Source organism: Enoplosus armatus, chromosome 8 (genome assembly GCF_043641665.1).
Source record: "Enoplosus armatus isolate fEnoArm2 chromosome 8, fEnoArm2.hap1, whole genome shotgun sequence".
Lineage (NCBI taxonomy): Eukaryota > Metazoa > Chordata > Actinopteri > Centrarchiformes > Enoplosidae > Enoplosus > Enoplosus armatus.
This window is the reverse complement of record NC_092187.1, coordinates 18,644,904-18,655,857: the sequence shown is the minus strand read 5'-3', so window position 1 is coordinate 18,655,857 and position 10,954 is coordinate 18,644,904. Positions and strand designations below refer to the sequence as shown.

The following is a 10,954-nucleotide window of genomic DNA, read 5'->3' as shown; positions in this document are numbered from 1 at the left end:
AGGAAGCAAAGCAAAAAAAAAAAGAGGAAATAAAGAAACAATTCAATCGTTTTTATCTTTATTAAGAAAAATACAATCTCTCAGTTATTAGGTACTCCTTTTACAAGAAACATTTTTAAATACTTTTAAAGGATAGCTTCACATTTTATAAAGAAAAAGGCAGGTGATCATCTATATCTTTGCAGTGGTGGAAAGTAACTAAGTACATTTACTCAAGTACTGTAGTAGCAGTTTTTAGCAAACGTTTCTCAAACCATAACAGTAAATAGTGCATTTGTTGGGCACTATTTTCACTTTTCACCTGGTGCGGCTCCAATGTAAGAGATGGGGGTCAGAATCCACAGTCCTCATTCTGTATAAAAATGCCTTTTTAAAGTTCAGCCGAAACCAAATCAAGAGGGTATTTTCCACACAGTCACAAAATTCTCTCTTTGTGTTTCCTTTCTGAGTTGTGGCAGAGGGATAGTAACACAAAGAAAGTACTGTGTGCTAAAAAGACCGTAACACTTGATGCGGTTGTAAAAGGTCATTTTTGCACAGAACGAAGACAGCGGATTTATTCCCCATCTTTTACATTGGAGTTGCACAAGGAGAGATCACTTCAGAGGCAGTACGGACAGGAGGAACACTTACAGGGACCAATAACTCTTTGAATGTACATAAGGGCACATGAGAATTGTATTAAGACAGACCCAAAAAAATCTGCACCTATCCTTGGGGAACAGCTGTCCACATATTCAAATCCATGATGAGATTCAGATGAAGACCCATCTTTGGTTGAGTGTGGTAGAGGAGCAGGCAGCAACAATCATGTATCCTCCTAATACTGTCAAACACTTGCCTGATGACGGGTTCTTCAGCTGGTTTGTCTGAAAACAACAACAATGTAAACGGTATAATATCTTCTGTTGTGTTTGAGAGGGTCACATTTAGACTGTGAAACAAACTTAGAGGTAGAGTGACAAGATTGAGGAAATGGAAATCTCAGAATTTCCCGGTGCAGCTTGGGACAATGTTGAAACATCAGTTGCAGCAGAGTTTAAGTTGATGTGGAAATACGTGTTGTACCTGTGTGATGATCCACTCTTGTTCAGGCGCTGCTGTGGTTACTTTTCCCTTCAGGTGACAGAGTTTAAGAGACACCAGAGCTCTTCCAAGGGATGCATGTAAACACAGCTCAATGTCGGTGCTGAGCCGTACCTCTTGCTTGGATGTGTACTCAAAATACTACAAGTCAGACAGACAAATGGTATTTTTAAGATGGGTAAAAGCAATCCCTAATTGCATCCCCATCAATACATACAAGATAATACAATACAAGAAAAGTGCAAAATCTGAAAAGTAAACATAACTTTGTCTAAGAGCACACAATTTTTTTATTCATTCATTATTCAGATTTTTCTGACCCCCAGGTTGGGAGCAACTGATCTAACAGAAGTTAGCGTACCTGTGCTCCACCTCCATTTGTACATTTTAACTTTTCAACAGACTTCCATTGCTTTTCTGTCTTCCCCACATCCAGGCTGCACTTCCAGCCAATGTTTACCAACTGCAGAAAAGATAATAAAAAAATAATAAAATAGAAATATAGTACTTGACAGCCAACAGAGTATCACATGTAACTTTTGTCTTGAGGATTAGATAAAATAAGAAAACACAAATCAACCCAATTTTTGTGGGTTGATTTAACGTTAAGACATTAATGAATGTAATTTATGTCAACAAAAAAAAACAAAATGTGAAACTGTCAGGTTTATATAATGTGTATTTTAAAATAAATAGAAAACCCTATTTGAAATTTTGAATTAGAATTGGAAAACTTCTCAAAAATGCACACTTGTATGTTTTAGAAATACAAGCTGTAACATCCCATTGAAGATGATGTTCAAATGTTGATAAAAGTAGTTTACCTCCCCATGCATGACTGGCCAGATGTCAGGCACGTAGGCCTCTGGATAAATGTTGTTCAGGTACCAAGAGAAGTTCCTGCACTGTAATCTCTCCCTTAGTTTATGACGTTCAGTAACATCTCCAAACAAATTCTGAGGGGAAAAAGACAAAAGAAGGGCAACATATGGTGAGGTTGGACATGCAGCACCATAAATGTAATGTGACTAAGTTCCCTGGTTGTAAGGATGCTGTAAATTTGTACTAACCTTTTCAAAAATGGAAGCAGCCTTTCTGTTTGTACGATAGAAGACCCATTTGTAGTCGTCCATCCAGACCTCAGCCAGGCGGACCAGGTTGCGGGTGACCATAAAGCTGCCGTTGGGGAAGCTGTGGGGGCTCTTTTTGCGGAAAATGTGCCCTACAACAGAACAAGGAATGATCTCCATCTGACCCCCACATTGCCAGACCTGTAGTAGACAGGAAGCACAACACAAGGTAAGACTGAAGTGGTTAACACTTTGTAAAGCATATATATGTATTGAAAAACATCTTACTCTGAAGGACATTTCCAAATTCTCCCCTCCCCAGAACTTCATCTGGTCATCATAAGTCCCGATATGCTCAAAGTATGATTTAGATACAGAGAACAGGCCACCAGCAAAAGTAGGAGTTCTACAAAGAGACAAATCAGTCATGACCAATAACCAGAACTGATTTCATTTGAATGAACAGTTTGGGAAATACTCTTATTTGCTTTCTTGCTGAGAGTTAGATGGGGAAAATCAACACTACTCTCACATCTCTATCGTAAACATGCAGCTGGAGCCAGCAGCTGGTTAGCTTAGCTTAGCACAAAGACTGGAGAAATGGGGAAACAGCTAGCCTGGCTCTGTCCAAAGGTAACAAAATCCGCTGACGAGCACCTCTAAAGCACGTTATCTTGTTTGTTTAATCCGTCCTAAAACCCAAGTGTAGAAATAACAATTTGCTGGGGTTTTTTGTGGGGTGTTCCCAGTGGATATTCCAGGAAGTTACTGCTCCCTGCTAAGAAATATTCTGGCATGTAACCCCCTGTAAAACTGCAAATTGTAATTTTAACTAACTAGCTAACTGGCTGCTAGCTTCAATTACAGATATACCATACAGGCTTGAAAGTGGTATAAAGCTTCTCTCTAACTCTCGGAAAGAAAGCAAATAGGTGTATTTCCCAAAAAGTCAAACTATTCCTTCAAATCAGCTCACTTTGTATCTTTACAATTTTTGTAAAAACAGGCCATGGTCCGTGAATGAACTGATTAGACTTTGGTGTGAGTAGAACCACCATGTGGACATTTTGACAGAACTTTGGCTCATAACACCTGAACTGTGAGATGTAGAACCAAGAATTTCATTATCATTAAAATAGCTCATTTAGATGTTCCAAAGACAGTTGCATAGTCATGGCACAGGTGGCCTCTAGATCTGTGTGTATGTATACTTAGATCTACCTGATAGGATATGTCTCATTCTTCCTTCGTTTCTTCTCTTCATCAGGGACGACCTCCCATCCAAACTTGAGCCTCCAGTCAAAATTCCCTCGACTGAGATGATGCGGTTTAGGGACTGGCTTATCGAACTTTAGGTTATCCTGGTCAATAATGGTGATTTTTGGGCTCACCACAGCAATAGGCTGCTCTACTATCCGAGCAAGAAGAGGCTCCAGCCATCCAGGGAAGCATTCACCTGCGCAGGAATGTAGAAGATAGGAGCGACATTTGCCAGTCAGTAAAAATAGTCATTACAGTCAGGAAGTGGTGACTGTAGGCCCCCCATTAGTTTGTCACTTGTTACCTTTCCACCCCCACTAAATGCCCAACCTTCAGAAAAACACACCACCAGATATTAATTTTAGGCACTACCTTTATTGTTTTGATCGACACACACCTGTTCAAAACAGCCGACTGAATCCTGCATGAAAAAGATGGCATGCATGGCATTATGGGATACATACAGTGGGAATCCAGGAAGGTGAGGACCTCTCCTTGTGCAGCTTGCACCCCCAACAGTCTGGCTGTGATCAAGCCTTTCCTCTCCCTCTGGCGTAAAACACGTACTATTTTCAGCTGCCGCACATAGTTATCCAGGCGAGTCTTGAGCTGATCTAAAGAAAGAGGAGTATATTAGGGGAAGGAGGAAAGTTATTTCAGTGATGTTATTGTCAGTGGATAGCAGCAGCACAGTTGTAGAGCAATGACTGTTATCTCAGATATTTTTGGTAATATATCTGTTTTAGCTCTGTTTTTGGTCTTCACCAACTTCAGAGGGAAATAGCCTTAGAGATTTTTAGCAGAAAACTGTATGTCCTGCAGCCGTAAGAGTGAACCAAAACAGTGAAGTCACGGGCTGTAAAACCAAAACAATGAGCTGACAGATGCTTCAAAGCTCCATAGAGCTGAGAGGAACTGCAGTGTCAGGTGATAATATCTGTGAGTTCATCACTATGACATTTTACATACAAGTAAACACTGTTTTTATAGCTACTTTAAGTACACATTTGAGGTACTTGTACATACGTATGTACATTTTATGTCACTTTATACACACTAGTCCACTACATTTCAGAGGGAAATATCTAACAGCTAGTTACTTTACTTCACTTATGGTAGTTAATTAGGATTGTACCCACAAAATATGTGATAAGTTTATAAAACATGATAAAAAGGTATAGATTAAACTACCAAACATTCTGTAAAAAAAGTCATAATTAGCTCCATATCTAACAACTACAACAATAAAATGCTACTTAAAGATTAATGCATCAGCATTAATAATGTAATAATAATAATAATCAATATAATATTTCAAGTACATTTAGCTAATAATACTTACTGTACTTTTACTTTACATTTTAAAACAGGACTTTTACTTATAGCAGAATATTTTTAACAGTGTAGTATTGCTATTTTTACTTAAGTGAAAGATGTGGACACTTCCTCCACCACTGATATACAGTATGTGCATGAATGGAAAGTATTTTAGATTTTAAGGATGTTTTAGGATTCAATGATGCACAATATCAGAGAAATATATTTTCATTTGGATCCATCTTGACGTGCAGCACCGTGAAGACACTCACCATCTGTGCTGGCATCATCCACCAGTAAGATCTCTGTGAGCAGGGCTGCAGGAGCTGTGTGTAAGACACTGTAGACCGTCCTCAGCAGAGTGGACCAGGCCTCATTATGAAACACTATGATCACACTGGTGGTAGGGAGGCCAGGACAACGCAGAAACTTCTGTTCCAAGCAGCTGACAGAGTGAAACTGAAAGTTAACAGGTATCAGGTTTTTAACTAGATGTACATTTCCTCTAGAATCACATGAAAGTGGTGTACTGAGATGATGAACAATGGGTATACTCACGCTGGGTGCCGTGTGTCTTTGCCTAGGTCACGGTGCAGAGAGATACGATCACTGGCAAACTGGTTGAACTGGTTTTTGTCAAACCCACGTAATTTCTCTTTATGTTCTTCAGGAGTCATTCGGTGTGACACAAAGGGTTTACCATTGGCGCCTGGTGCCCTGGGATCTTGGAGAGGCCTCTGAAGGTGAGGCTTGAGCACCTCTTCAGTATAAAAGCCAGGTGGACAGTTGGGTCTTGGCAACGGGCCAACATGCTGGAGGATGTTTCCTCTTAGTGTCACCACACCCGCCACAGGTAGGTGTGATGGTTGTGGAAATGCTGTGTAGTTGGCGTTGTAGTATAAAATAACAAGAAAAACCAGAAAGCAGGAAACTGCAACCTTTACTGGAAGGGTGAGTCGACGGCAAATTATAGGCATGGTATGCAGAGGTAAGAACTGAACCTGAAACAAAGTAAAGCTGAAAAGAGATCACATATAATACATCATTATAAAAAAATTACTAATAAAGCAATTATCTGATTTAATATTGTCTTTAATTGCTTTTTTGTCTTTGTTGTTTTTTAATGGCCCATGTGTCTAACAGCAGTGACAAAGGAGTATTAGACGCACCCTCAATTTTTACATTTCTGTTGTGTAAACATTTCCTCAAATAAGACACCTGGAAACCACCAGTATGCTACTTGTTGATAGTGCAAAATGTTAGCAAACATAGCTTACTGTAAGAGTAGATTTTCTTATTGTGTAAAATGTACAAATTAAGACATTTTATTTATGAATTTACTTGCTAAAACTGCACACACATCCCTCTATTTTCATGTACAATAGGCCTATTGTACAGTATATTAAAAAATACCATCATATAGGTTGTAAAATGAATGTGAAATTCACACATTTTGTATATGATTTATAAACACATCTCACAGTGTGTTTGTGTATTTTTGTCTTACATGATTACAAACACTTCCATACAGGCTTCATAGAACATCATACTTGTGTTTTGTTTGCAAGCTGTATATAATTAAGTGTGTGATACTTGAAAATATAAAAATGTAGTCAAATGTGACTTAACATCTGTATGAAAGTGGCCATAATCATGCTAGACATTGTTTTGGTTTACAAAGCAGAAAGTTGTTTACTTTTAAACTTTACAACAATGGAGGTAAAATGCCTAATAAACAAATAAATTATACATTGTCATAACAGGCCTATGTAGGCGTAGTTCTGAGCTATATAGCAAGGGACACACTTTTAAAACGATTGTTAAAAACCTTTTGAATCAGTACTTACTATACTTTGGATGCAGGACATGAACACGTCCCTCCGCTTGTATCTTCTTCCTCATGTGTCAGTCAGTCATGAAGGAAGGTCTGTTCAGGTGTTCAAATAAACCCACAGAGCCTAGTGCGCATTCAATCAACAAAATCAACAAGAGCAGTAACTGCTCAAACCGGTCTAATGCTTGTGACATCCACAACTGTAACAAACCGGCCAGATTATACCACATTATACAGGTGGTGGAAAGTACATTTTCGCTCAGTACTATACTTAATTTACATTTCAGAGGGAAATATTGTACTACTTACTCCACTACTTTAGATTCAGATTAATTATAGGTTAGGATAAGACTTTATTGATCCCTTGGTGAAATTCACAAGCTACCCAGCAGCATATAAAGGATTTAAAATGATCTCCACATGAAAGTGATGTACATATTAATGCATTATAATGATTATAATTCAATAATAGGCTATACTATACATCATTCTGAAATGGGCCATTCTGTATAATAAGTGCTTTTACTTTTTGTACTTTAAGTATATTCTGATGCGAATAGCCTACTTTTGTACTTTTCACTCAAGTAAAATATCTACTTTTAAAGATCTACTTTAACTTGAGTACTTCGTCCGCCACTGCATTACACATCATATTTAACTATCAATGGTAAGATTTCAAAGTGGCAGCCAAAACAGTGATAATATTTGTAACCTTGAAAATGAGTGAAATTACAGACAGCTGTTGTCCCGTTATAACCACATGTTGAAAAAACAAAATGGCGTCTGATCGGAATCGAACTCACTTCACGTTATTGGGTTGCTGCAGTAACGGTAGCGGAAGCTGAAAAAAAAAATCTATTTTAGAGTGACGTTAACTGTTGCTGTTAATATTAAATGTGTATTTATTCCGGTTTTGTATGTTTGCTTGTGTATTTATTTATTTATAGTTTAGTTGAGTTTCAACGTTTCCCTCAGGAGACACCTCGGTTGGGCGGGGCTTGTTGCCGTGGTTACGCCTAAACCAAAAGTTGTGATTTATTTACAGTCTGTCTCTCGGCTGCAGGCTTATTTATCGGACCGAGGCGAGCTTTTCCTCATTATGTCCTTCTTCGGTTTAACACACCTGGGTTATCAAAATCCATTAGGCGATAAAATGATAGTGAATCCCAGAGGAGCGTCTCAACCTCAGGGTAAGAGGAGCTGGACTTTGCTTTAGCTAACCGACGTTAGGTTAAGTTAACTGTTAAGTCAGTGAGGGTCTGATCGCTTCACGATTGTGTTTCATCTAACCTAAAGTCAGTTGAAGCCACAGAGCCTTTATCTTACTGATGGCTAAATACATATTTAATTCTTCAAAAGTCTTCAGGCTTTAAAAAAAACAGCAGGCTAGCGGTTACATGTCGGTTAGCATAAATGTTAATAAGTAAATCGTCCAGGACAGGGCAATGTTAGCTAATATGAGCTAAGAAGTTAGTTTGTTGCCCTGCAGCGCTTTTACAAAATGTGGAAGACTTCAGTCACACTAAAAATGTACTTAATTATATATAGTACCATTGAGATCAAAATCTCTTTAGGGCTGCAACTAGTGATTATTTTCAACCAACAGTTCAAAACCCAAAGATCCGAGAACGAGAACCATTCATATTCACACAACCAGCATACAAGAACAACACATAAGGTCAGACAACCAACAATGAAGCGACAAAACACGTTAATAAAAACAACTCTTTCAACAGTCATAGAGTACATCAGATAGTAAAGCTTTAAACTCTCAAAGGGGGAGGAAAGAATTTAGCTGAATCCTTATAAACTTAATGTTATCTTCCTTGCAGTTCTGCAACTAGTCCGGTGCAATTATAAACATTTTCTCATTTGGGGTTGTCATGCATAAAACTCAGCAAATACTAGGGCTTTGTGTTCCAATGATTTTTAGGGCCCTTGATACTGTATAAAGCATTCTATATTTTGGCTTTTTAATGAACTCTCAAGCAATACACTCATGGTAGTACACAAGTACACAAGGTTAGGTTTTGCGTCTCTTGTGCCCTTTGTAAAAGCCACGTTTATTAATGTAATCAAAATAATGATCAGTCTATACTATAGTAACATTTCTCTTTAGAGGTAGTGGGATTAACATCAGAGCTGGCCTGCCGCCATCTCTTCAAGTACAACAGGGACTGCTCAGATGTACGGACACATGCAACGTTTACCACCAGCCTCTTCCCTACAGCACTGACATCCACCATGGGAGCCATGAGCGATACAAAGATATGGTCAAACGGGTTCAAACACCCAGATGTGAGTAGACATAGAAAATTACGTTGGGTCCAAATCACAGCTGTATTCCTGCTGACAAGTACATTAAATTGAGGAGGAATTAAAGTGAGATTAGTGAAAGTCTCCTCTCCTCTACAGCCCCTAACCAGCTGTACATGATGCCTGTAACAGACAGCCAGCAGTATGGATGGATGATATCCAAGAGTTCTGAACCATGGACCCAAGTCAAACGGTTTCCTCGAAAGAACAGTGAGATGACAAAGTAGGTAGCATTTCCCAAACTAATGTTGGATTATTTTAACATGCAGTCTAGATTTCTGTGAGTGTAATCTACTTGTTGCTTTTGCAGGTTTGTTAAAGAAATGTCCGTGACAGACCGGGAGTTCAGCCTGTTCTGACAGCCCTCTCCATTTCCGTCTGTTTTCTTCTTCAGTTAGTACACACACACCAGAATCAGCATCAGTTTCAATGGGATTTTTGAGATTAAACTGATAACAGATCAACTTTTTCAAAATGTTCATGCTTCATTTTGTTAATTTTTTCACTAATGATTTTTTCTTGTTGTCTTTATGGCTGTTTTTACCTTTTTAAAACTAATTACTACATTTATATATTACAAGTCAATTTGACATACTCATCTTGCCACCTCACCAGGTGTCCAGACCTGCAGGTTCAAAGGTCCATAGAGATAGTATGATTGTGCTGCCCACTAGAGGAATTGAAAATAACTACTTACTACTACTGAATTTTGGAAGATAATTGTCTTCACGTGAATAGTTGAAATCAGAGTTTATATTACTCCCAGGGTTGAGCTTAGTAACTGTACCATGTGAAGTTCCTGACCTGATGCACAGCAGGTGCCCTGAGGGTCTAAAATCAGGGGTCATAACAGGAAGTGTTTTCAGAATCAAGCAGCACAAATCAAAAAATGCTGAATTGTGCGAGAACATCAGCTGCAAAGAACATGTTTTACATTATTCCTCGTGAAGAAATCTTTCGCTGACATTTCAGTGCAGAAGGATTTAATTCTGAAGGGGTCATGATGGATGCAGGCTTGTTTTCTCAGGTCATCTTGTTCAAACAGAGAGGAGAGAACTGGATTTAGGATTTGGAGTTAGGTGAAAACTGGTGGGCAAGCAGGTATACTGGGGTCCAAGCACCAAACGCAACTGCACCATCTACAGGCAAGTTACTTACCATAACTTGCCTGTAGATGGTGCAAAGTGGCACAAGTACATCAGTGGTACAGGTTGGATGGAGACTGCTGGTCCTGCAGCTCTGCAACTCGATAATGTCGGCTTGGTTTGGTCTCAGGTGCTTTCCATCAGCGGCAGTGTCCTTGTTTTGGTGGTCCATTACTTTTGTCCACCCCCCCACGAGTCCAAACAACGTGGTGAAAAGCCTCAGGAAGGCATCTCATATTTACACTTTTCACAATTACTGTCATCTACCTTAAAGAATATCTTTGTTTGCTGGCTTGTGTTGTGTAATGTACGTTGTAATGGTGCTATTAAGGTTTGCTTCCGTGAAAAAAGTTTGTGCACATGTAGTGGCCTGTGCGGATTAACTCTAAACACATCCAAAGCAGGGATGTTGTTTCCAGTAATAGCGTCATTTGATAGTCCGTATTATAATATAATATTACAGCACAGAATCTCAATGGATGCTTTAAAAGTTTAAAAATCTAGAATCAGGCCCCTGTTCTTACAAGCCACAGGTAATACATAGTTACCCTGGTAAATATATGAACCTACACAAAACAGCCATTGATTTTTTTTTATTTTTTTCTTCAAGGGGAAATGTTATTTTTCTCTTTGTCATAGTCCTCAACTCTTCTTGTCCTTCAACTTTGCAAAACACTCCCCTTTCAACTCCTCCAACTCAGGGAAAATACAAATAAAACAAAAACAAATACGGAAGGATTCATCAGGCCTGAGCAAAACACTGTTTCAGTAGTATGGGGACAACCTTCCTCCCCTCTCCTGTTCCCCCCAAAACATCCCAAGAGTTAACAATCAACACAAGTCTATGGACAGCCAATAGAAATAGAATACATACAATGCACATTTTTATAAACTCATGTCCATTCTATAAACTCTCTGCTTATATG

General features: G+C 38.8%; 2 protein-coding genes across 4 annotated transcripts; one reads left to right on the top strand and one right to left on the bottom strand.

Moving 5' to 3' along the window:
- Positions 1-82: 82 nt before the first annotated feature.
- LOC139288644 (polypeptide N-acetylgalactosaminyltransferase 6-like) lies at positions 83-6,625 on the bottom strand. The gene is made up of 11 exons (XM_070909996.1): positions 6,581-6,625; positions 5,292-5,750; positions 5,006-5,178; positions 3,881-4,030; positions 3,378-3,612; positions 2,445-2,562; positions 2,157-2,357; positions 1,911-2,042; positions 1,448-1,549; positions 1,069-1,227; positions 83-869 (listed from the first exon to the last, which is right to left on the bottom strand). The coding sequence occupies exons 2-11, from the start codon at positions 5,708-5,710 to the stop codon at positions 756-758; spliced, it is 1,803 nt and encodes a 600-aa protein (XP_070766097.1). The 5' UTR covers positions 5,711-5,750; positions 6,581-6,625; the 3' UTR covers positions 83-755.
- On the top strand, positions 5,426-9,360 carry LOC139288645 (sperm microtubule inner protein 11). 3 transcript variants are annotated; one of them, XM_070909998.1, is made up of 4 exons: positions 5,426-5,590; positions 8,693-8,865; positions 8,983-9,106; positions 9,194-9,360. In XM_070909998.1, exons 1-4 carry the CDS (start codon positions 5,553-5,555, stop codon positions 9,240-9,242), a joined length of 384 nt encoding a protein of 127 aa, XP_070766099.1. In that variant the 5' UTR covers positions 5,426-5,552; the 3' UTR covers positions 9,243-9,360. The 3 variants fall into 3 exon arrangements, with proteins under 3 accessions (XP_070766099.1, XP_070766100.1, XP_070766098.1); XM_070909999.1 differs by lacking the exon at positions 5,426-5,590 and adding an exon at positions 5,674-5,721 and having other exon boundaries at positions 8,689-8,865; XM_070909997.1 differs by lacking the exon at positions 5,426-5,590 and adding an exon at positions 7,667-7,757 and having other exon boundaries at positions 8,689-8,865.
- The last annotated feature ends 1,594 nt before the right edge of the window (positions 9,361-10,954 follow it).